A 26,571-nucleotide genomic window follows, 5' to 3' on the forward strand; every position below is an offset into this window, starting at 1 on the left:
TATTTTTTAATTAATTAATTTATTTCTAGGGGTGCAGAGAGAGGGGGAGAGAGAGAGAGAGAGAGAGAGAGAGAGAGAGAGAGAGAGAGAATCCCAAGCAGGCTCTGTGCTGTCAGCTCAGAGCCCGACTCGGGGCTCAATCCCATGAACCCGTGAGTTCTTGACCTGATCCTAAATCAAGAGTAGGACACTCGACTGACTGAGCCACTCAGGCGCCCCCTGGGAAGTAATTTTTAAGCCAGACTTAAAAGAATAGTATAAGTTACCCACAGAAATGAGAGGGGGAGAAATTCCAGGTAAAGAAAGAAATCTGCAAGGGCCCCCAGGCCCTAAAGCATCCTATGGATACATCAAGCATCATTATCCTTATTGTTTAACTTGTGACAAAGCCATGGGTTTAGCAAATAATTGAGACATCAGTCGTTCCAGTACTTACTTCTTCCAGAACTGGTACTGATTGTGAAGACAGTGGCACATAATAATCTCCCCTTCTTATCATTAGGATAAATTGAGGCATGGAATGTTTCAGCCAACGGCATAGCTGGAAAAGTCATTTTTACCATTTTTCTCTTCACCTTTTCTCCTGTATATCTTGCAAACTACCTTCTTTCCAGAAGCATTTTTTAATGAACCTCTGCTCTTTCTTTGTTTCACCGTTCCCTGCTTGCAAATGCATTTACCTAGCCAGGGAAAGGAACGTTTGCTCAAAAGCCTGTCATATTACATATGGGTATGATCTTCTAAACCAGAGCCCCGTAGTGTAGCTCTAGCTGGGCTGGAATTTCAGAGACTATGCTTCCACCCTAAACTTAGCTGGATGTGGGCCAGAGGCAAGCTTAAAAGGATGTGCTTTTATGTAACTATGGACACATAATTTTCATTTGTAAAATACTCTCTTTAGTGACAGGTGGAGGAAAATATAAGTTCAAAAGAAGCTCCATGATATGCCTTATTTATCAATGCCTACAGCTGAAGCATCCTCTCTCCACACTGAACTGTGTACACACACATCCCCCCCCACATACGTGCATACGTACATACATACATGTATGTATTCTCTCTGCTTTCTCTATCCCCTCTGCTTATTTCCTTCTTCCTTCCTTCCTTCCTTCCTTCCTTCCTTCCTTCCTTCCTTCCTTCCTTCCCTCCTCCCTCCCATCTATCTATCTATCTATCTATCTATCTATCTATCTATCTATCTCTATTCCCCCTCTCCCTCCCAGGCAATGAGTTTGGAGCTCTCCACAAGGAAGCCCATTACCAGACATGCCGACCAAAAGCTTTCAAGCTCCATTTCTAGGTGCCACTGTTAAGTGGAAGGCCGCACATGATCGAAAAGCAGAATTTGAAATCGTTTGCAACAGAAATGGTCTCTTTGTGCACTGGGAGAGCTAGTGTGAGGGCTCATCCAGTGGAGCAGACCGTGCAGAGTGGTCACTGACTCACTTAGGTCTAGGTGGTGTCATGGAAGAAACGCCCACCCAGTCAAGTCAAGACAAGGCCACAGCCAACTTCTGGCCCAGCCCAACACCAGGACCAAAGGGAGAACCCCATGAGTACTGATGTGTCTTGGAGAAGAAGAGGAAGGGGTGAGGAGAGTAGCTGAAAGTTTGGGAGTTGCCCGGGCTTAGGAAAGGTTCTGCATAAACTGGGTATTGCGTGAGCCAGGGAGAGAGGAAGAGGCAAATAAAAGATTGCGAATAGTTCTAGCATACCAGTTTGCATTACTGTGGGGCTTGTCTGCGGCACGGACTGTGTTTCTGCTTGAGGCAATGGTTCCGGATGGTTCCCCTGCTGGCCTGTGACCCTGAATCTAGGCCGTCTATGGCTGCCCACACAGGAGGACAGTCTTCAGGGTCTTGATTTGTCAGAATGAAGAAATTAACAAATCAACTCTTTCCTGACCTCTGATTCTGCTAATTTCCCCAAACTAACAAGAGGGGACTGGGTTATCCAATGCAGGACAGAGAATGTTGGAGCCCACACCTCTGAGTTGGAGTCAAGAGAGCAAAGCTTCTTTCCAACTGCAGGTTTCCACCTTCTGCCCCACATCCATCCTGATGCTGTCCGTGGGCAACTCCCCAGCCCCGTGCTCTTCCCACAAAACTCGTATTGGCTCAGTCTGCTCAGTAATGCCACCCACTTCTGAGGGAGGCAGCACTCTTGCCCCACAAGCAGGTAGAAGCTGGGGTGGAAATGTGTTTGACATTCACCCTCCCCGCCAGCTCCAGCCCTGAAAACCCAACAGGGGTTGCCTCTGCTTAGATGCCTCTCCTTCCCTGGCCCCAGAGATTGGTCTGCTTTGCTCACGTGATTCGGGACCTGTCAAGCAGTTCCTGCGTGGATTATGTTTTCCTAATGAGGAGGGGAGACATCTCCTCTATGGCCTGACCCTGGAAAGACAGGAGTGGCAGCTGCTGGAGACCAAGTCTCCAGCATGGGTGTTGGCCTTTTGAGAGGATAAAGCCTGAAAGGTGAAAAACCAAACAAAGAGAGGAGAGGGACAATTTGAGGGCCTTGGGGCCCGGTTTCCAGGCACCCCCCTCCAACGGCAACTTCCATTTAAACCTGGATAGGAGAGTCTCAGTGATGGGCCTCTTTCTGGTGAGGCCAGTTCCATTGTCTTACTTGGACTTGTACCCAGACAGCCCTGACACAGAGGCCTTCCCTCTTTCAGTTGGTCACGGATAACTCGGCCCCAAAGCGGTTTTGGGGCTTTCAGGTCCAGCTCTTCATCGTGTTACCCCCTGCCTTTTCCTGTATGCCGCCCCCACCCCCGCCGTAGCCTCTCCGCTCATGGGCACCAAGCTCCCCGCTGCTGTCATCCCATGCCCTGCCAACCCCCAGCCTTCCCAGTGGCCGGGAGGAGTGCTGGACCACTGCAGTACCACTTAGCTGGTCTCCTGTAACTCCGTCCCTCCTCCCGTTTACTCCATTCTCTTCTGTCTGGCCAGATGTGTTTCTTCAGAAAGACCATAGATTCCTTTGAGGGCAAGAATCTCTCCCAACTCCTGTTGCCTAGTATCACAGTTCACACCCAATAGGCCCTCCATAAATATCTGCTAAATAAATCAAATAGGAAATCCCACCTCTCTGATTTCTCTCGCTGTTTCACACACGCTCTCCCCCCTCTCCCTATACTTAATGTCAACACGGTATAGTCAGTGTCCTGTGACGTGACCACTGGGTGGGAGGTGGGGAGTGGGGCCTTGGTGTTCCCATATTCATCATTGCCTCCTCTCCAGGCCACACACATACATGTACAACCCGAGTTCAAGCCTGGTATTGCCACGGTATTCGCACCCTAGGGCAAGACACTCGTTCCTGTATAGAAATTTGAGAACCTTCTTATTAGAATATTTGTATTTGATTCGGGTAACTGCTAAATTTAACTAATTTAGCCAATGCTTATAGGACACTCACTAAATGCCAGAACACTGTTCTGAACCCTTTAGCTGTATTAAATAGTTCTGCCTCATAACAACCTCGCCAAGTGGATATAATTGTTACCATCCGCCTTACTTTATAGGTGAGGAAATGGGGACACAGAATGATTAAAGGACTTGCTCAAGATCGCACAGTGATTCGTGGCTAAGCTGGAATGTGAAGTAGGCAGACTGGCTCCAGAACCCACATCCTAATTGACGTGCCCTGCTGCCTCTCATTGTGATCTGGGCAAGCTCTACCCTGCACATCTGCGCCCTTGGATTCTGAGTTGTCTTTCTCGATCTCCAGGCCCCTCGAGAGCAGGAAGGCTCTTTGACCTGACCTACCTAGCAACATGCTGATGTGTGCTTAATCAGTGGGCTCATTGATTTATTACCTATGGCTTGAATACAGGTTTATTTATGTTCTTCTACGCAGTTAATTGTTCACATTGTAATCAATGCCAGTCCTAAAATTTGGCTCCTCAACATATATTTTCAAACAACCTAGGATCCATGCCAAGAATTAACTCTAATTACACATCGTACCAGTTTCGAGCACTAGAGATGACTAGAAGGCAAAATGTGTGTTATTTAAAATTATCAAACTAATAGTAAATAAAATGCTATTTTGCCCAGCAGAGAGATAAAGTTATGTCTCTGTCTCTCTCTCTTTGTATTTCCCCTTTCTAGGTGTCAAGGATCACATGGGACTTTTTCCCCTCGTGATTTCTAGACTGTTTCTTCAATTAATGCATAATTTTTAGCAGCTCATAAGCCACCACTCGCTGTTCAGCAAAAAAGAATCATATTCAAACCCCTCTCTGTGGGTTCACCTCCAATGAACAGAACAAACATGAAAGACACATGGGGGGAGAGCTGTTGATTTGATGCAGGGGTTATTCATAATACAGTGTGGGGTCCTTTTTGGAGCCAACTCTAGTTGCTTCAGGGTATTTCTAAATTGAATTCCAAGAACAAAGTGTTTATAAATAGTAAGCATAAAAGAGAATGCATTCATCCCAGCCACTTCGGTTTATAGTCCCAGGAGCTCCCCTTGCAAATACTGACTCCTTTGGCTAGTTAATTGGTTAACTAGTTGAGTTACGTTGGTGGTGTTCAACCCTGTCAGACCCAACACTCTGTTTTATGACAAATATTTTTAACCCCTTTACATGAAATAGAACAAATATTTTAACCCCTTTCATGAAATTCACAAGTAGTAAAATCTATACACGCAAGATTTCAAAAATAAATGTAATGCCTTAACAGTGTTTAAAAGAGAAATAAAAAGAAAATGCTTTATAATGATAGAGTAGCTTCTAATGTGTAAATGCTGTGGTACTATTGCAACAGGAGAATTTAATAAAGTTGACAGACACTTGCCCCGAATGTAGATTCACCAGAATGTAATAAGTAAAGTAACATATGATGTGCGATATGTCCAAGAGCAGTATCCGCTGATCCAGATGTGCTGTATTGGTGATTCAAAGATCATGAGCAGCATTGCAGACAATGATATGATTTTCCAAACTTATGAACACCTCTTGGTAAAATTTCTAAGTAACAGTGTATAATCTTCCCTCGATTTACATCATAGTTATGCACCCAGAAAATTTGTCATAGGTTAAAGCAGTACAAGCTGCTCTGTGCTTATGTGTAAATGGAGTTAGCATCTTGGCTCAGGTCACGATAGGCAAGTTTTAACCTATGTAAATGTGTAGTGAGGCATTCTGTAGTTTGTAGGACATACGGAAATGCTTTGTTGCACAGAGCTATCTTGAGCGCTGTCCGATTCTAGCCTTTCTAGCCCTGCCCTCTAAATGCCAGCAGTGTCCTCCAATCGTTGTGTCCAATCGTTATGTGGGAGAGCAACCATAAATGTCCCCAAATGCACTCTCTTGGGTGATGGCACCCACACTGACAACCACTGGGTTGGTTCCTAGCATTAGATTTAGCCCCAAATCATAATTATGTCAATTTATTCTGCTGACTTTTTCTAGTCTCCAGTAAAATCCTCAATCATTGGGTTCCGTGGGAACAAGGGCTCAGTTCATCCAGAGTGTACAATATTTAGTACCCAGCACAATCGCGGGCTTTCCTAAGTCTGCCTCAAATGAGTAAATACTTTTTGATTAGACATTTGGGTTAGTCAAAAGATATATATACTATTTAAATAAAATAGTTTTGTTACTTTCAATTATAAGTGACAGAACCTAGAAGCTCATAAGGGAGACTTGTAGTTAAGAATCATTTAAAAAATACCATTTCAACTGTTTCTGCTTGGAGGAATGGCATTAAAATGTTTGAAAACATCTGGAACCTGTCAACCTTCTTGTCGTTTTGAGGAGGGAAGGGGAACATGTCGAGGACCCTGTATGAGCTGTGCCTTTGGCCTACGAGGTTTGCTTAATCTTCACAGTGGTCTGGAGGCACCTATTACAGACTCTTTTTTTACCAAAGAGGAAATTAGACTCAACAAGGCAACTAACTTGCCCACAGTAAGCCAACAGCAGAACAGAGTTTGAACTCAGAACCGTCTGACTCCAGAGGCTTCGTCTTTCCCAAGAAGTCATGCTGACCCTCTTTTTTTAAGTGAGGCAAAGCTAAGTGTCAGTTAAATCTACATCAGAAGGACCGTGAGTTACAGCTACGTGAGGTCCACCTTGATATAATTTTACTGTCTCTGTAGCTGTGGTTGTCATGTCTGTTACATTCCGCTGTCCTAGTGGTTCGGTGATTTTTATGTTGATCCTGTTCTTGGTCTGGCTCCAGCATTCAGGGTCTTACGTGAGCTCCCGTCAGTGGGATCCTTGAGGGCAGGGATGAGGCCTCCGTGTCTTTGGGTCTCCAGTACCCGGCATGGTGCCTGGCACGAAGTAGATGTTCAGAGAGTGTTTGTGGAGTTGACTTTAATTGAATGATGTTTCTCCTTTTAGGCCTTGGCCTTACACAATATTTCAGCGGGGCTTTGACCTGGTTTTGGGAGAACAGCCTTCTGATAAAATATTCAGGTAAGTGGCTGTCTAGGGACTTGCTCACGTATGTCTACAAGCCCCATGTCTCACTTGGCACTTAACTTTCTTCCCTAGAGATAAAGTAGAAAATGGGAAGCACATCTAGCTGTTCTGCCCTCCTCATTACAAAAGTGCTGGCCCCGCACTCACGCCCAGTGACAGCGTGGAGAACTCTTGAGGGCAGACAGCCCTTGTTTGGGTCCTGGCTTCCTTTGCTTGCCTGCTCCGGGAGCCCCAGTAATTTACTTAACCTCTTGGAGCCTCCAGCTTCTGCGTTTGTTAAATGGGGCCGCGTTATTTGCCTGGTTGTATTGTGGTGAGGCATGTATGAGATAATGCAGGGAAAGCCCTTGGCACAGAAACTGGCACAGAGCAGGCAATTAATGTCAGTTTCTGCCTCTCCCTTTTGCATCTAATTTGCACCTTTTTCGTCAAGTCTTATTCAGAATCTGTCCCGCCCCTGCCTCCTCCTTTTCTCAGCTCTACTTCATTATTATTTTTCTTTTATCTACCACCCTCCTAATCAAATTGGATATTTCTAGTCCCTCCCAAATTTCTACCTACATACCTGGGAATAGCACATGCTAGAAAAGTCAACCAGCAGAGGGAGAATTTGGGTGCCGCCGCGAACTATTGGATGTTCATGAAGTTTAATTCACGCCAGGCGTTAGCCGGAACACAACTTTATTTCCAAACTAAGATCTTAGCATGCGTTTATTTTGTCAGCGTGTCCTTCATTTAATGAGTATTTGCTGACTACCGGCAGAGTACCTGAGATTGCTTGTGGCCTGGCAGTATGGATGTGAACACATGTCCCTCTACGTGCATGCCCTCTGATGGAGGAAGTAAATAGCCCTGCCAAGGATGCATTAAGCTAGTGCAGGGCTCTACCGGAGAAAAGGCGGCCGTGTGGGGCAAATGGAAAGCTTGTTTCCTTTTTCCTGCACTCGTACAGAGTGCTGAGTCTCCATATTCTCCGCTTCCTTTCCGGTCCCTTCCCCGGACCTTTCCTGTCAGCCTGGCCTGGCCTGGCCTAGGTGTTAATTTTGCTCCTGCATTTGCCCCCTAGAGCCGACTCCTCTACCCCAGCTTCTCTGGTTCCTCCTCTGTGTTGGCCCCAGATGGCCTGGGTTTGGCCCCTGCAGTGTTCTCTTAAGGCATGCTCTTAGCAAGAGCGCATATTTATAGAGCTGCTTCTTCACAGGGCCTCCCCTTGCCTTTTTCCCTCCTGAATGTCTCTCTCAGGGGAGGCTGGGTCACATTAATGGCATTGGCCGCAGGCTGCTTTTGAGGATTCGTGCTGCACAAGATGTCAGCTATATTCCTTAGACTATGACTTGGGCATTTAAACTTTCCAACAAGGATTTATCGTTTGGCTGACTTTTTTTTCTCTCTCTTTTTCTACCACTGGTCTGCTAAGACCTTCCAAGGGTGATAAAGCTAAGGCAGATGGAGAGCCTGGTGGAGTTCAGCGGATTGATGTGCATAAGTTTCCTCTCCCCTAAAAGTCAGAAACCAACACTTTGAAAAACCGGGGCCTTAATGAAATTGCTATTAGAGCAGAACCTGTACAAAAACTGTGCTTCCATCCCCACAAGTACCATTTGTTCTTTTCAGATATGTTAGCTGCCAACTGCATGTGATACCCACGCACTGCAGAGGGGTCAGCTGAATGGTTTGACCCTTGCAGTTATCTCAGGAGCCAGTGGGGTAATCGATCATGTTGGCCCCTAACATGACAATAACTTGCCTGTCTGGTAAAAGCAATGGGTCATGATTTACCTATTTTAGGTATTAAGAACTTTCATCAAAACCACCCTGGGGTCGGAGTAAACCACCCGCCAGTGGCTACTGTGGAAAATTCTATGACCTGGTCAGTGACTGTAATCTCTTCAAGAAGCTAAGGACTGTTTACTTGCCATTTGTTCACCCGTGATTTAGTATCCCGATGAATTCCAAGCCACTGCACATTTCTGACATTTGAATCGTTCCACATTTGACTGCCAATGTACAAGGCTGTTTTATAAGTTGCCCTTCTCCTATGAAAACTTCCATTCTTTTTTCTTTTTTTTAGTAGAGAGAGGGCAGGAGGGGCACAGAGAGAAGGAGAGAGAGAGAGAATTCCAAGCAGGCTCTGCACTGTCAGAGCAGAGCTCATTGTGGGGCTCGAGCTCACGAACCGTGAGATCATGACCAGAGCCGAAACCAAGAGTCAGACACTTAAGCAACTGAGCCCCCCAGGCTCCCCGGAACCTTCTGTTCTTAGTCAAATCTATTCCCTACCTGATCCACCGTCCCCGGCAACTTGAACACTTCCCGTTCTACACTTCTGCTCATCCTCTTTCCTCTAGCAAGAATATATATTCTTCTTCTAATATAAACATTATCCGTTTTCATGGTCTGGGTCAAATCTTAGTTAAGCCCAATATCTACTGAGCACCTACCACTGCAAGGCACCGGTTTAGATGCTGTAGATATGACCAAACAAATATGATTGACATAGCCCATGGCTTCAAGAAATTTACAATGTCATCCAAGAATTGTTCTCCAACCCCGATCTTCCAGGAGAATCCCAGCATGCTTCAAAAATGGCCAGTGATCTTCCCTGGCACAAACCCATTAATTGTAAAGTTCAGGGGCATGGGATCAGGCCACAAATTTTTTAAAATCACCATGGTTCTTCTGATCTCTACCCAGGATTGAGAAACATTGCTCTCAAGCTTCTCCAAATCCACAAAGACTTTCCCCCCTCCAAACATCTATAACATACTGACTGTAATATTTATTTGTCAATTATTTCATCTCATGTTTCTTTTTAGTTGCCTGTTTATTCCAACGAAATGATTATCTTCTTGAGGGAAGGGGTAATACCCTACATGGCTTTAAATATTTACTATCTAATTATATGATTTTGAACACAGTAAATCTCCAATAAATGTCTGTAGCTGATCATTTCAGGTTTTTCTGAAGGGCTTGAAACCAGATTAATAAAGACCTTGTTACCCAACCTAACCTTGGTAATCTGCAATCCCAAAGAATCTGGGAAGGGCCCAAGCTAGACTCAAAGGGTCCAAGGAAGCTGAACCAAGTCTCCTTTGCAAACCCAGTGTGGTCCCAGAGACATTCTTTCCATTATGGTGAGGATCATGCCATTTCACTAGACCCTCTGGTGGCAGGGATTGGCGCAGACCAGATTTCTCTCTCAGACACCCTCCTTCCAAATGTGTACCTGTGTCACTGGGAACAACATCTCATCCTGGAATGGCCGGACCTCGGGAAGAGTGAAGATGCCAAGAGCTAACCGTCAGTTTCCCCACATTCTGTTTCATGCCAAGCCACAGTGAGAGTACAGGCTTATTATGCCCAGTGCTCTCTGGCAAGGGTTCGCTTCTGAACAGAAGTTTCAAGTGCTAGTTCAACAGTGTCGTGTGCAGGACTCAGCCTACAGCTGAGCCATCAACTGTGGTGGTCACCACCAGCTGTCGCAAGAGAAGGCCCAACTTGGGAAAGCATTCCAGATGCTCTCCCAATTTCTCTTTGGTGGCTTTCTGAAGTCATTCCTGCCAAATCTACATGAATGAGGGACAGATGAGATTTCAGGACACAGCTTTTTCTCTGACAGTTTGTTCTATATTTGGTTTTTGGAGTTACTCAGTAAATTTTGCAGAGAAAAGAAAACTTTAGAATTTCATAGGCATGAGCCAGTATGGGCTGGAAAGCTGCTGTGAGCCATACTTGAGTATCAGACCAACCCCTGTCTTTCCCACTTATGGAGAGGTGACCTTGGGGAGGTTGCTAAACTCCTTAAAATGTTAGTTGACAAAATAGTAAAGTGTAGCCAAATGGCCAATCTGAGAAGACTGTGTTGAGGGTAAATGGAACAGCATACAGAGCACCTGCTATGTTGAGAGTTCTCAACTGAGGTTAGTCTCAGACACATCTGACTTTGCTTCCTCTTACAGGGTTTCACCTCAGCCCTACCAGACATCGAAGATTACACTGTTTTTCTTGTTAATGTGGTACAGTGTTATGTCTCAGAAACTACTGTGCCCTTTGGAGGTTCCTCACAATATGAAACCCAGACCCATCTTGACCACTAAATCCATTCAGACCCAGAGGTTGACCCGCATCCTGCTCTAAGTAAAGGATGATCTTCGCCATCACTTCTCCCTTAAGTTTGACAATGGAGATTATATCCATCCCGGAGCCTATGCAAACTAGGGAACATAACTGAATCTCATTATTGAACAGTCAGTAAATATTTATGGAGTGACCTCCTTGGGCCAAAACTTGGTGGTGGACAGTGCGGATACAAAGACGGCAAAGAAACCTCCCCTGCCACGCAAGAGAGCACGTTCTTCTGCGTGGTGATAGACATGAGAAGGTGGCCATGAGTCACCATCTCTGGGGGCAGCCAGGGACCGTGTGTGTGTGCACAGAGGAGTGTCCTTTGTTTCAGCCTGAGGTTGAGCGTGAAGATCCTGGAGGGCCTTCTGGAAGGGGTGGGGATTTTAACTTAGTCTTAACATGGCTGGAATCCAGCAAAGAAAGGGAAGCAAATTCAGAAAGGATTCTTAAGAGCAAAGCGAAGAGGTGAGGAAATTAAGGCGACTTTAGAGACGACAATCCAATTGCAGGGTAGAAGCACAAAATGTGAGGCGGGGGTTGGGGAAAGAAGCAGCTGAAGAAGGGGGTGAGAATGACACTGTTGGAGACGTAAACTTTGCTCTGTGGGTCCAGGGTGCTGTTTAACAGTTTCAGTTGGGGAAAGAGGTGGCTTGCTTTTCCCTCTGAATTGTTGCTGAATGCAGAGGAGGAGGGGAACACTGAGACAGAGGGACGTGGAACTCTGTCTTCCAAAAGAAAAATTAACCGTCAGAAATATGCTAGAACTGCCAACTGTTTCCGAAAATCTGTTTCATAAATTATAAGCTACAGGTCCCAGATTTGTTGCTCTGCATCAGTGCAAACTTGTAATTTTATAACCAAAATAGAAAACAAAAATTCACCTCTGTGTCCAAATCAACAAATAAACTGCTTCCTCCCTGGTACCATTCACACTTGTGTATGTTCTCACTGAAACAATAGCTTACTTATAATATTAGTGGTGTCCTCACCCCCGCCTGCCTGTTGTAATATTACCCTCAAGAATGTCCATTCTGAAATGCCATGTCCGTGCAACACCTTGCATATTGTTGCCTTCAAACCCACTCCGTCTCTGAATCTCAAATTCCGGGCACTTAGGGGCAATCATTTGCCCTAATCGGCTCCTTAATCTTGCCAGATGAGAGAGAGAGAGAGAGAGAGAGAGAGAGAGAGAGAAGGGGCTGGCGTGCCTTCCATTTTGCCAGCTGCTTCACAGAAGAATGAAGTGGCAAGTGTCTTCTTCTGTCCCCTACTAACTGGCCTCCCTCACCTGGTGCAGACCCCTCCCTGCATCCCTGCACAGACCCAGCCCCATCCCACTTGCTCAGGGTGTTGCCTTTCCCCTGGGCACCCGCCTTCTCTTCTGTCAGCTGCTCTAGCACCCCGGGCTGCCTGTCCGTTAGGGAGTGGGTGAAAATCACGCGAGCCTGGGTCAGTGGGCATTCTCCGCGGCCAGCGTTCCAGAGGACTGCATTTCTCATAAAAGATCACAAGCCATCCGTCTGGTTTCCTAGCATCATCTCAAGCAACCCCAGGGAGTGGAGAAGGGAGCATGTGGGTTAAGGGAGACGGATGAGCAGGATTCTGAAGCGGTGCTCTGTGACCAGCGTGCTGATCAAGCCAGGGCTGGGTTCTGTTTAATTGTATGCATTCTTCAATTGCTCCTCCCTCCACATTAAGTTGGAAGGGGCCGCCAGACTGCCACAGCCTTGTGATATCCCACCCACACTGGCTTTTATCCCATAGACTATTTTTGACTGTGAACACAGGGTATTTGAATGCCTTTGAAATAAAATGAATGAATAAATAAACAAATAATCTTTCACGGTTTTCTTAAGCTCTCCCTTGAAATGCTGATTGATTCTTCTATTCCTTTCAGCCCTTGTTATAAGAATTAAAAAAAAAAAAAAAACCAAAAAACAAAAAACTCCTCTGTCTCCGGAGGGTTACTGCCATTAGCTGAGGATGTGGGTAGGAGTGTGGTGAACACATCCAGGCTTGCCCCGTTCTCCTTCTTCTCTTCTCCCTTGGGCTGCTGCCTTCCCTCATTTCTGTGTGCACCACACAACCTGAAAAGGGGGAGCTTCCGTCCTCCTTTCCCTTGGAGGCTTCCTTGAGGCACAAGAAGAGAAGCCGTCGCTACCACTGTGGGTGTGCCATCTGAGGGCTGGGGACGGTGGGAGGCCAGCCTGTCTCTTCAATTAAAATGCTTCCAATTATATCTGACATAGGGTTGAGGAAGCCCAGCTTTACATCTGAAGGAAACTGGAATTCGATTTCTTAGGGCTTGATAAAAACCACTTCAAACAGCTGGTGAGTGGGCGCCATAATCCGTTCCCCCAACTGGCTGGACATGTGCACAGGCGTAGGCCTCTCTGCCTCTCTGGGACTCCCGTCATCTTATCCATGGCATGGCGGCCAGCTCCCTTTCCTGAAGAGGCGGCGAGGGCCGAGAAGGAAGCCCCTGACAGCAAAAGGCCAGGTCCCCTGGCGGGGTGGTTACTCCCCAGCTGTAACCCCCTGGTGTTGGTGTCCCTGCAGATTCACCTACACCCTTGGGGAGGGCATGTGGTTGCCCCTCAGCAAGAGTTTTGTGATCCCACCGGCTGAACTGGCCATCAACCCTTCGGCAAAGTGTAAGACGGACATGACAGTGATGGAGGACGCTGTGGAGGTCAGGTGAGTCCGGGCCCAGGGTGCTGGGGCCACATTTGGCTTGGGGCGCTGAGTGAGGAGCTACCTGCCCGTGCCAGGAGCTAGGAAAGGAGTCACGACGAGCCGAAAGGAGAAGTTGGCAGGCTGCCTTCAGATTCCCTGTACCCACGGTGCCAGGATCTACTCTATCTGGGTCAATATTGCACACCCCAAGGCTCATGCTCTGGGAGAGGACATAAAATTAGAGTTTGTAAGCACTTCCCACATCCCCTAAGGACTGACAGGCAATAAAATGTTAATTTCCTTGCCCAAGTTTAGACCTCCTTCTTTGACCAGGCATTACAGCCTTGGCTCATTTCCCAGATATGGAGAATGTCCATAATTTGTTAGTTCAAGGCTCAGAATGTGGCTGATCTTTAATTTTCGTGAGAGTGAGACGTGCTGCGGGTGACTAGAGAGGAACTTGGAAGGTGATGCTACTTGTTGTACCCGGAGTTGCCTTGACTCCTCGCCCTCCCCCCGTGTCTCCCCACAGAGAGGAGCTGATGACCTCGTCCTCCTTTGACAGCCTGGAGGTTCTCTTAGATTCCTTTGGGCCAGTGCGCGACTGCAGCAAGGATAACGGGGGCTGCAGCAAGAACTTCCGCTGCATCTCAGACCGCAAGCTGGACTCCACTGGTTGTGTGGTACGTCTGCCCCATCAGGCTTGTGATTCCAGCGGGTTGGGGGGCGCCCAGGATAACACATAATGCAGATATACGGACGCAAATACACTGTGAATGAAAGACCAGGCGCCTGGCTGGCCCAGTAGGCGGAACGTGTGACTCTTAATCTCGGGCTCTTGAGTTTGAGTTCCACGTTGGGTGTAGAGATTACTTAAAAATAAAATCTTTAAAAAACTAGAAAGAGAAGGTTGGGGGACCCGGGCGACTCAGTCGTTTAAGCATTTGACTCTTCATTTCAGCTCGGGGCATGATCTCACAGTTCGTGAGTTCAAGACGCCCGTCGGGTTCCAGGCTGACAGCGCGGAGCCTGTTGGGGACTCTCTCTCCATCTCCCTCTGCCCCTCCCCTGCTCACTCGCTCTCTGTCTCTCTATCTCAAAACACATAAACTTTAAAAAGTACTTTTAAAAAAGAGAGAAGGTCAAAATGATCCCTCCCTAGTTGTCAACCACTGTCTAGTCTAAATTACGAATTTTTTCTTGACAGAGATGAGAAGCTAATCACTAGTCAATCAAGAAGAATTTATAGAGCGCCTACTGTGTGCACTATAACTATCCTAGTGAAATTTCATGGATCACATAGCAGGATTCTTTGTTTCTAGTCTTACAATCTAACTGGTGAGGGCTGCCCCCAAACAATTTGAGAATTAATTAGCTGCTTAACACTATGACATTGACTCTAATAGCAAATAGACTGTATTGACCATAATAGGAAATTCTACTTTGTCTAGGGTCAGATCACATTGGCTGTAGTAGGAGATTTTAGGAGAAACCTACCTAAGACCAGAATGATGAAAGAAGTAAGTTACGCCAGGTACGGTAGGGAAAAGTAAAAATATGTCCCCTTTGCCACCATAGCAGTGAACTCTACTTCACCGAAGGTGGTTTTCTGCTTTGTTATCGGCTATGGAGACTTTGGCTACACGTAAATATGCGATGCCAGGACCTAAATAGGCCATTTGGTCGAGAGTGGACTAAGATAGCTCCTGCACTGTGGATAAAGAGTGACTGAACCATGCAGGTAAATGGAGGCAGGAGCGGATGAAGCCATCAGCTGCCCGAGCCTTCATATTGGCATTTTCATGCCCAGCAGCACTGTTTTCTGTTACCAGCCCTCCTTTCTTTTAAGGGCAGAATGATGCAATCCTCACAGAGAGGAGAGGACAAAGAAGGAAGACAGACAGGAAAGCCAGATGTAAAGTGGGCATAAAGGAGAGGGAGAGATGGTTTGTTGAGACACATAGTTCTGCTGTGTTTCTGGGGCAGGGCCAGGAGCCTTCAGCTGAGGGAGAATATGGTGCCTCGTCTTGCTTCCCAATCTGACAGCTGTGTTTCAGGAAAGGGACCCAGAGCAGGGGCAAGCTGTGAGGAGGCTGGGCCGAATCCCTCTTTCACACACCCCTTCCCTGTCTCTGAGCACCTGCTTGGTTCCGGGAGCTGTGCTCCATCAAAGACGGATATGTGCCTGGGATCCAGGGTGGGACTCTCTCAGCCCTAAGGCCTCCCAGGACTTTCACAGATCAGGCAGCAGCTGACAGGAGCCCAATTCATCTGAGGAGGGAAAGAAAGGGAAGAAAAGAAAAGGGAGAGAGCTGAGGGGCAGATAGGCGGAGACCTGGCCGGTCCATCAGAGGAAGGCAAAGCAAAACAGAGGACCACCGGGCAAGGACCAAGAGAAGCGCTCTGCGGGTTCTGTCTTCCAGAGGCAGACGCGGGGCGGGGGGGGGGGGGGTGTAAGTTGGTGTCCCACAGGGCTCCCCTCCCTTTGGCTGGTCCGCTTTCAGACGTCTTAAGCAATGAGCTTCCCAACTGGGTCCCTTGGGAGACAATTTCACTGTCTGATGGAGCTCCCAGCCGAGCCACCTTTTCCCCTACCGTTCAACCTGCATTTCTTCATTCAGATTTCAACCTTTCGTTCCTTGCCACTCTCTCGGGTCCCTCTGAGTCCTCAAACACTGTGTGCACGTGCACGAATACCTTCCCCCCGACCCCGGGCGGTCCCAGCTGAATCGGAGCGCGCTCACACCTTCGTACACTTATACATGATATGCTCTCCACCTCTCTGCCCCTTTCCTGAGCCCCGAACGGTTGCCTGTCAAGTGCCTTCTGTTGGTGATCCTAGCCCCTTTTACTTGGCACGTAGCCTTGCTGGTGTATTTTTGTACTTTTAACACTGTAATCTGTGAGACGAAGCTAGCAGGAATAGTTCTGATGAATATGCATTTGCAATAAGGCCGCGCTGCGTTTTAGAGTTGGAGCCGCGGCAGAAAGTCACGCAATTATACCAGTGCTTGGGATTAGCATAATACTTTGAAGTCACTGGTCCACGTGGCTGTTGGGGGGAGGAGGGGCCGGGTGACTGGCAGGCCACCCAACGGACTGTTTTTCCTTGGCCATCACGCGCGTGATCCCTGAGACAGGAGGACTGGAGGGTGAGGGCCGACGTACCGCGTCTCGACCCTTGTGATCCGGCTGAGACTTACGGTGAGCTGAGCCAGACGTCAGCACTGTGCGAGAGCTCTGATGTTGATAGCAGAGCCTTCCAGAGTCGTCTGGAGGTGTGGGCCAGGGCCAGGGGCCTTTGGGCGGCACTGGAGCACCGTTTGGGTGAACTGGGCTGCCGTTCTCCTCTCCACGTCAACCCTGACATTCAGTACTCTGGGTGCCCAACCGAAAGCCTTCTCAGGAGAGGTATGTTTCTGTGGAAGGAGAAAGAGGTGAGGAACTCCGAACACACTGGCCCTGAAGGAACCTGGGAAAGGGACAGGGATGTGGGACAAGAGGAGGCACCTGTGCATTTTCCCGATTGGCTGCAAGCCAGACAGGTGGGGCTGGTGCACATGGGCTGCTCAATCTTCATTCTTTCTAGGAAGGCAGGACACGTTTCTCGGTTACGCATGGACTCCCACAGGGTTAATTGCTACCCAGTTAATTGCCCTATTGTTTATGTTGTCTCTGAGGACAGGAAACAAATGCCCGTGAAAGGCACAGACCTGTGGAAGCCACGGTCTCTCAGTTCCCAACCAGAACACTCTCCCAAAGCGGGGATTGTTGAACCTTTGGGAAGGTTCCCAGAGCAGAGGTCAGCCACCCGCTGCTGATAACTTGGGTCTTACTTCTACCCGTTGTCCTTACTGTGCCGAGGTGGGAGCTGTAATGCCTCCCTGGAAAGCACCAGAGCGGGGACTCTGTGTCCTGTGAAGTTCCCTAAGGTCCTGCGAAGTGACTGTATTAGTGTCCTATTGTTGCTGTAACAAAGGACCACGGGTTTAGTGGCTTAAAACAGTACTCATCTATTATCTTACAGCTCTCTAGGTGAGAATGCAACAGGAGTCTCATGGGGCTAAAATCAGGTATCTGCAGGGTTGCATTCTTTTCTGGAGGCTCCAGGGGAGAATCCATTGCCTTGGCTTTTCTAGCTTTTAGCGTCTGCCCTTGGGTTTTGGTTCCTGGTCCCCTTCTTGTATCTTTAAAGCCAGCTACGTTGCATTTTTTCTGGCCATTCTTCTGTAGCACCTGCTCTCTGATCTTCGGCTTCTCTCATCCGCTTTTAAGGGCTCCTGTGATGACGTTGGGTCTACCTGGATAATCCAGGATAATCTCCCCCTCTCAACTTGACCTGCAAAGCACCTTCTGTCATGTAAAGGGACGCGTTCACAGGCTCCGGAGGTTATATTGCTGACACCCTTGGGGGCCACAGGTGGGAGATGGCAGTGGGATTGGGGCAGACTTGGTGGGCAGGATGCTGGTCCCCATTCCCAGCTTGAGCCAGGCCATCCTTCTTCTCATCCAGCCTACCTGTTGAGTTTTAAGTTAAAACACTTAGAAGGTTTGAAAATTATTTCCAGTGCTCTAAAATAACTCTACTGCCCCTTCCTCATCTCCACACTCTTCCTGAAAGTGGCCAAAAAATGCCTCTGCTTTGTGCACTATCCGTGTGCACTTAGGTGAGCAGACCGTGGCCTTGGAAGGCAAGGGGTCAGCTGTCCCGCATTCCCGTGTAATGAACACATGACCTTGCCTGCCAGAGCATTATGCTCTAATGAGCTTTGAATTACCCAGTGACCCTGCCGCCCTTCTGTCCACATGCTGCCCACAGTGGTTTCCCACCAAATGTGTCATTTCACCTCTGCTGGAGCACAGATGTGCAGAGACCATTACAGATGACCATATCTCTTTCTCTCTGTAGGACAGTAAGCAGAAGTCTATGCCTCAGAGGCTTTCAGAGAAATGGGGGCAGGAAGCTGAAACATAAATTTAATTCCACCAAACTTTCCCCTTGGGAGAAGTCCTGCATGGCTTGGGTTGGCATGTCAGAGCCCATCGAAAAGTCAGGGAAATCATTATTTGTAAAAGGAAGATCGCCATGTAGTCAAGGGGAGCTTGTTTGGAGTAGACATTATGGTTGGATATCTTATGAATCATCCAGGTAAGGCAAGGCAGGTTCACCTGCGGGAATGTGTTCCTCTTCTCCCAGGGGCCCCGAACATACTCACGTGTCCATCACTCCTATTCATCGGCTAACAGCATCTGCCTCGTAATCTGGAACAGAAGGGTGTATGTCTCGGGCCTAGTGAGATTTGACTAGACTCATAAGTAATTAATCAACCAAAAATCATTGGGAGAAAAAGAGGGAAGAGACAGTGAAGAAAAGAAGTTGAATTGGGGGGGGGGGAATCATTTTAATCTCATTAGCAAATGATGCCTTAGACCAGTAATAAGTCAAGAAGCCATGAGCATCTCATGAAAGATGATTAACCTTGTGTAGTTTAGGGGTCGCTAAAATATGAGCTCATTTATTAGACCTTCTTGATGGGGAAGGGTTGTTGCCATAATAAACAGAGTTTTCTTTTTAAGCCCCTTGTTTCTAAAGGCTCTGGGACTGCTAAATGTAACCTAATATGAGAGGAGTTAATACATGACTTTGGGGCTCCATCCTGAGCAAACAGTGCTCTTTTAAGGAGTAAGTGGAGAGTTTGTGCACAAACCAGGAGGTGAGAATGGCCAACACTTGCCAAGAGAAAATACCAACTCCTCCTGGAGGCAAGATTTCTCTCCTGACAACTGGGCTGTGGCTGCAAATACTTCTAAGAAGAAGGCATGGTTTGGAGCCAGTAGTTTTTTTTGTATTGAGATTCAGATTTTGAGGAGTCCAGAATGTGACCACAACAGTACAAGGAACATGTGGGCAAAAACAAAAACAAACGTCAACCGTGGGAAACTTGATTGATCGGGCCTGTTGGAGAATGGGTGTTCTGGTTCCACCAGGGTTGAGAAGAAAACTGTATTTTCAGTTTCGGCCTTTTTTTTCCTGGAAATCTTTCAAGAATATTTTTCCCTGAACTGCAGACCAAGTGAGTTACAGTGCAGTGAAGATAATTGCATCTTTTTCAGTGATTGAGGAGCTTGTCTTGCCTTCAGGGTCATCCCTCTGGACGTTTTGAGTGTTTTTGCCTTATAAATATTTGTACCCATAATGTGTGTGTGTGTGTGTGTGTGTGTGTGTGTGTGTGTGTGTGTGAAGGAGAAGGGTGAGTGAGAGACACAGAGAGAAATAGAAATAAAAAGAATATTAAGCTAAACCTACAAATCCATAATTGATCCCAGAATGTACTCTGGGAGTTGCTCAAAACAATCAAACAAACAACAAGTCTACCAGATTGCTTTACCTGTTGATGTATTGAATTGACTTTATTTCATTAGGGATTCCAATGAGTCCACGTTTTCTCACACCTGAGGAGCAGCACAGCAGAGTAGAAGAGACAGACTTGAGCTTTGAGGTCAAATAGATCTAGTTCCAAAATCTGATTCTGCCATTTTCCACCTCTGTGACCTGAAACAAGGTACTACTTAATCTTTCTGAGTCTTAAGTTTGCTCATCTGTAAAGCGAGGTGAGAAAAAGTCTGTGTTGTTGCGATTGAAGATAATATATATTGATTGTCCTGCACACAGAATTGCTTAACTCCCGATGGCTGTTATTGTTATTCTCGCTTTGCTTATAAGAACAACAGAAACAATGCAACTGGGACAAGGCAGCTAACCATCTTCTCTCCAGATCTCCCGAGAGACTGTAAATATCAGGTGGTCCAACTTGGCACAGCAGTGGGCATCCAGACATCAGGGCCAGGCAAGTTGTGGATATGCCAGGCTTTGGAATTCTGGAACAAAGCCTGCTTGGGTTTCCTTTGGTGAAGTCTTCGTCAGAAATCACGCTTAATGGAAACAAGCAGGTGGAAAAAAAAGCGGGTGGCTGGGAAGGTGGGAGTCCTGGCTGGTGAGCTCGCCGATGCAAGCGTTGAAACCACACGTGGGAACGACAGGAGGACTGGCTTTGTCTCTACTTTGAGGGCTTTTCTTAAGCTTCACAGAAGGGAAAAAAGAAAAAGGACTCCTAGCAACCAGGGCAGCCCATTTAATTCCAATCGAACTTCCACATCCATGCGGGGCAGCCTCACAGTGGTGAAGCCAGCTCCCTTCTGGTGGCACATCTGCCCTAACAGCCGGATGGCCAAGGAGGTGGATGGGTGGGGTGCTAACAAAACATGGGGTGCCATCCTCAGCTGCCTCATTTGCTTGTTTACCATCATCTGGAACATCTGGGTCTGCACCGCGTGGGGCAGCCCTTGGAAGTGGCTTTGAATGCCCTCACCTTCCAGCACTCCAGCTGGCTTCATGGGGAGGAAGGGGATGGGCCAGCCTGGTAGCCCGGTGGGCCCACCGAGGGGCCATTTGTTTGGGAAATTGCAGAATTAGTGTCAGCAAACAGTGCGCATCCTGCTGTGATCTTGCGGGGAGGGGAGGCGGGTTTTCCCAGGCCCACCTGCGGCAGCCCCGGGCTCCTAGGCCAGAGTGCTTGGCAGTCGAGAGAAAGAAGCAGCCAGGCAGCAGGGCAGGAGGAGGGTGGGAGGGTTGACGCTGTTCCACCAGGTTTTGAACGTTTTCCGGTTTGGTCTTGGAGGAGCGCGTTCGTTAGTTGATAGTGTGTGTAGCACGGTCATTAAAAGCAGATCATCTCTAGACAGACCCCCAGCTCGGCCCCACACTAGCGGCTTGGCCCTGAGCAAGTTACTAACCCCTCTTCCGGCCGTAGTGCAAATGTGCCGAATCTATTGAACAGATAGAAGAAGCAGGAAGGCGAAACACATTCATTGACTTTTTTTGGCGGGCTCCAGTGCCGTTAATTGGCAATATTAATGGTTTCCGTATGGATTAAATGAGGACCCTCCTATAGGGTGCTGTGAGACGAAATACCCAGAGCACCACCGTAATGCCCAGCTCCTAGTAAGTGCTCAGTAAACAGTGACTATGGTGCAAGAGACAGATCGCTGTGGAAGCTAATGATGCGGCGGCCGAGTCGCGGACCCCCATACTCAGCCTGCCAGGTTTTAGGTATGGTCCTGCCTGATCGGCAGTGGGACTTTAGGAAAGTTAAGTTTTCTGTGCTGCGGCTTCTTCGCCTGTCCCATGGGACCGATCATGCTCCGTACTTCAAGGGGATGTGTCGAGAGCTGAATGAGTAAGACCGATGAGTTAGACCCGGCCTGGTGTGTGAGAGGGCTCCCCCTGCTCACCAAGCCCCTTTGTCTTGCCCAGATTCTGGCTGACATCTCCGCCTGGATTATCTTTGCTGGCACTCCTGGGGAATTTACTGAGGACGTAGCCGTGCAGAGAAGCTAATCGTTGCACAATAAGAGCATCCAGGACACTGGGACAAAGCCCAGACCCAAGCGCAGCACCTGTGGGTGTTCATGTAGCAGATGCCCTTGTGTCGCGTCCTCCACAGGCGTCCTTGAGGCGGGAGGGTTGTGGGTCCGGCCACTCCCTCCAGGAGAGCAGTCAAATCTCCCTCCAGGGTCACGGAGAAAGTCCACTTCCTCCTTCCAGCTGGAAGTCCTGGCTCTGCCCGTTCTCTCCAACACCGTCGGCTATCTGGTTGGCAACATGTTTGCATGTTAAAAAAAAAAAGTCCTATTAATACTAAGTGCAGACAGTAGCACTCCCTCTCCTTAGTCCAACTAGTCCAAAGAAGTCTCTGCTGTTGCTGTTCAGTTCTGCCCCACTGCTGCCACCCAGTTGGGAGGCCAGCACACCTCACTCTTGTCTTGCTGTGACGTCCCCTTCTAGCCCGTGTAGAGGAACTGGCTTTAATGCAAATGTGTGTGATCTGTGCCCAGAGAAAAGAAGCAAGATGTCAAAAAGGTCGCTTGCTTTTAATGGGAGTCCAGCACGGTGGGAAATTCGTGCATTACTTGCCAATGTTAATGGTTTCAAGGCTGAGTGCTAAGAATAGGCATGAGTGGTTACACTCTGGTTCCCCGAGAACTCAGTCCCCTGATTCACCTCCCTGCATGGATGTTTTTTTGACTGTTCCAGTGCCCGTCCGGACTGAGCCCCATGAAGGACAGCTCTGGCTGCTACGACCGCCACATTGGGGTGGACTGCTCAGATGGCTTCAATGGCGGCTGTGAGCAGCTGTGTCTCCAGCAGATGGCGCCCTTCCCGGATGACCCCACCTTGTACAACATCCTCATGTTCTGTGGGTGAGTCGAGCCGCCCGTGAGGCTGGGATGCGGGATGGTCGGTGTTAAAGCCAGGAAAGTAAATCTAAATGAACCGGTCACCCTAGGCCAGCCCTTAGGCTCTGAAGAAAGAGCCTGCAGGACCGGAAGAGCAACACTTTAAAAGTCAAGAGTTGAGAGGACCCTCAGGGAAAGTCTAGTCCCATCCCCATGGGAGAGGAAGCTGACCGCAGTCATTGCCAGCATACCCCAGAATTTTCCAAACTGTTCTGCGCAACTGTGTTAACTGTGTTTTGTGACACAAGGGTTTTATGGCCCAAAAGCTTGGGAAAGATTGTGTAAAACGAATTAATTCTCAGAGAAGGGGAGGGAGAAGTCTTTGGAGGAGTGGAAACATGATTAAACTCTGCCCCCAAAGCCCCAGCATTTTATGCAGCCACCCTCCCCCTGACCTGGTCATTCCTCGGTGCAGTCAAAGAGCCCTCATTTCATTTGTTCCCAGGATAAATGTGTGAGGGAACAGGGCAGGCAGCGCCACCCCATTTTACAGAGGAGAAAACCAATGCACCGTGAGGTTAAGATGCTCCTCAAGACTGGGAGTTGGTAAGCGGGAAGATCAGGATTAGAATCCAGGTGCTCTCTCTCTCTCTCTCTCTCTCTCTCTCTCTTTAATTCTGTGGTTCCCTCAAAATTTACATTTATACCACTGACCAGAATTATATTTAAAGACCATTGCATGTTATATTTATAAAGTAAATAACGATTTGGCCCATTCTTGTACACTCATGGTTTGCTTGCCTGTCCTTTCCTCCGCTTTCCTTCCTCCTTCCCTTCTTCTCTCTCCCTGTTCCTTCCCTTCCCTCCCTCCTCTCCCCCTCCCCACCCGTCTCCCCCGCTGTCAGGGAGGGTGCATGCTTTATGCCACACACCATGCCAGCCCCCGGGCAGCACAGATGAATGACATATGGTTCTTGCCCTCAAGGATCTCATAATCTAAGAGTCTTGCAATGAAAATCAATGTTTATAATAATAAAGCTATGCTAGCTTGTCGCTAAAAGCCAGTGCCTGCTGAATAATCATGACAGGATTATTGGGTGGAGTGCTAATGTTATTTTATTGTATTTCATTGTATTTTGTTTCTTTTCAATTGATGGTTTTTACCTTCAGTTTCTTGTAAAATTCCCTTCTGTAAGTGGCAACTTGTTCTAAATTGCAACGTCTCTATAACGTCGTGGGGTACGGCTGGCCCGCTTCAATTAATGGAGATACTTTCATAAATTATTTAGTAAACATACATATGGGCATCTGGTCTGTGCAGAGAACCTAGTTAAGTGTTAGATACAGGAGAGACCGCAGGAGAGGTGACTGGCCTCTGCCCTGAAAGGAGTTTACGGTGGGACACATGTATGAACACCAAGAAGGAGGGACAAGCGGGGCAGTGCGGAAGGGGGAGCTGTCAGGACACTTAGGAGGGATTGAGAGGGGATCGGCTGGCTTCACGGTTCTTTCCAGAAACAGTGAGTTATGGTTCCAGGAAGGAGCCACTTCACTGCCTTGACCCAGACCTAGGCTGGAGCCGTAGAATCCCTTGTGGGGACATCTGCGGCCTGGACTAATGCAGTAGGTTCCTACCTGGACTCTCTTTCTGATTTCAGTCAGAATTTGGTACGTGTGTGAATTTAGCACTCTCCAAGCCCCTGTATATGGCCTGCCAAAAGAGTTCCAAGACTTCACACTTTTGTGTAAAGACTAAATCACAGGCATTTAAAGAGCTATAGTTCATACCAGTTAACACAAATCTGTAAATGGCAAATGCGGAATATGAACCGTTGGAGTTGCGGTAACACGGACCTAATTCGTCCCTCTGCTGATGATAGCGATAGCAGGATTTGATGAGTATTTGCTGTTTGCCGGGGACACTGTAAGTTCTTTAAGTTCGTTGTCTCACTTGATCTTCTCAACAGCTCTGCAAAGCAGCCTTTCCCCCGCCTTTTACAGTTGTAGAAACTGAAGCTCAGAGAGTTTAATCGACTCACCCAAGGTCACCCAGTAAAGGGCACCATCATCACTTCTCACCACTTAACACTGTGATTATTTGTTCCTCCATATAGAAGAGAGGTCTTTATCTTGTTACGAAAATTACCATAGATAGTGATAAATGATGTGTTTTCATGTCACGAACATCTATAAATTCTAAATCCGGTATATTTTAAGGAGAAACCCACATTAAATTAATCTGCTTTTTAAATGATGGGTTTATCAAAGTAGTCCTTGAACTAACAAATTACATTTTTCTCAGTATAACTACAAATAAGGTCCCATTAATGACTGCTGGGTCACTGAGCCATATTTACCAACATCAGTACTGCTCTTCCGTTAGAGTAACTGTACATGCTTAATGGGGAGGGACGCCAAGGAGGTGTTCACACAGCGTGCCCTAGCGTCTATTTAGTTCAGGAAGGCTACTCGGAATGGAGGGGGTGTTTAACATGGGACGATCTTGTGTTTGAATACATTCACCCAGAACACAGTCGGAAGATGATCGATCTTTCTAATTTCCTAGTTGACTTGTCACAGGACCAGATGAGAAGGTTATTAATTTCTTAAGCCCAGTGTCATTCCTTTTGCTGCCTAATTACCCTCCAAACAAATGCAGGGTCTGGCCACACTGATGGTTCTGGAGAAAGGTTCTAGAATATCTCAGATTTCAATCTGGTAACCCGCTTACAAGCTTATGGCCTGTGACTCTTCCCCTGATCTATTTGGGAGAGGATATACTTAGAGAAGGAAGCATTCCAAAGCTCTGAAAGCACTTGTCTGCAGAGGAAAGGTGAGAGTTTCTGTATGATCACATAATGGAAGGAGACTCGGTTTGTAGGCTTAAGAAACTGAGTTCTAAAGGGACCAAAATGAACCTGGGATACTCATAATCTTTACCACCCAGCACTCTCCCAGAGGTGTTTCTTCCCAGTCTGTTGGGTTGAGTTGACTGCATATCTCATTGATGGAACAGCTTTTTATCTTGAGTTTTCCACCATGGTAGGTGCATCGAGGATTACAAGCTTGGTGTGGATGGACGCTCTTGCCAGCTCATCGCGGAGACCTGCCCAGAGGGCGGTGACTGTGGGGAAAGCAGGGAGCTTCCCATGAACCAGACCCTCTTTGGGGAAATGTTCTTTGGTTACAACAACCATTCCAAGGAAGTCGCTGCTGGGCAAGTGCTGAAAGGAACATTCAGGTGATTCTCATGTCTATAGAACTGATTATTCGGCGCCATTGGTGGGTCTTCTTCCTTGAAGAGCTTTAAAGTCAGCATAAAGCTTTGTATCTTAGAGCAAGGGGAACGGCATCCTAAAAGGACAGGTTGTGTTCTCTCCCATGGTCTTCTCCTCTTTCCAGAATCTGGGAACCGTGCTTCCTCAGGGTGAAAAAAAGTGTTAAATAAATTTCTGTCTTGTCCAGGCAGGGACTGCAGATTTCCCATGGGAGCCACCAGAGAATCCTCATGTTCTGATTTGCTCTGAGTGGAAGAATCAGTGTGTGAGTCAGTCTAGAATAGTAGTCCTCAAGTATGGCCCAAGGATCCTGAGGGTCCCTGAGATCCTTTCAGGAGCTATACAAGGTCCTGCCTCTCCCAACTACAGAGAGAATGGATTTTCCTCATTCACTTCAACCCTAACAGTACATTACAGTAAGTTGCATGGGGAGGAGAGAAGCCAGCTGCAAAAGAAATTTGCAAAAAATATAAAGTAATGCCACTCCCCTCATCATTTTTCACAATATGTTCATTTTTAGATGGATTAATACATATGACAAAAATTTCTCTTTCAATTTCTAATATGGTAAATATTGACAGATAAAATCCAAACAAACAAAATCTATGTGGGGCCTTCATTTACTTTTAAGACTACAAAGGGGTCCTGAGAGCAAAATATTTGAAGACATTGATTTAGAATACTTCTTGGAGATTCTCCATTTGACCCCTGTTCCTAGTCTGTCTTAGGCTGTTAGAATACATCTTCCTCAGAGCCCATGCTTCCCAGGAGACAATGATGATGATGAAGGGGAGGAGGAGGAGGAGAATG

The 26,571-nt window shown here is 47.4% G+C and overlaps 1 protein-coding gene across 5 annotated transcripts in view; it reads left to right on the forward strand.

Moving 5' to 3' along the window:
- ASTN1 (astrotactin 1) overlaps window positions 1–26,571 on the forward strand; it is a 300,263-nt gene that overhangs the window by 197,709 nt on the left and 75,983 nt on the right. For 3 of the 5 annotated variants that reach the window (XM_025920974.2, XM_086693496.1, XM_025920975.2), the window contains exons 9-13: window positions 6,365–6,439; window positions 13,130–13,267; window positions 13,779–13,929; window positions 22,341–22,507; window positions 25,530–25,724. In XM_025920974.2, the coding sequence (XP_025776759.1) occupies window positions 6,365–6,439; window positions 13,130–13,267; window positions 13,779–13,929; window positions 22,341–22,507; window positions 25,530–25,724 (726 nt within the window). The remainder of the gene's footprint in view (window positions 1–6,364; window positions 6,440–13,129; window positions 13,268–13,778; window positions 13,930–22,340; window positions 22,508–25,529; window positions 25,725–26,571) is intronic. The other 2 variants (XM_086693494.1, XM_086693495.1) reach the window with 1 other exon arrangement.

Source organism: Puma concolor, chromosome E4 (assembly GCF_028749965.1).
Source record: "Puma concolor isolate L17-30 chromosome E4, mPumCon1.1.hap2, whole genome shotgun sequence".
Lineage (NCBI taxonomy): Eukaryota > Metazoa > Chordata > Mammalia > Carnivora > Felidae > Puma > Puma concolor.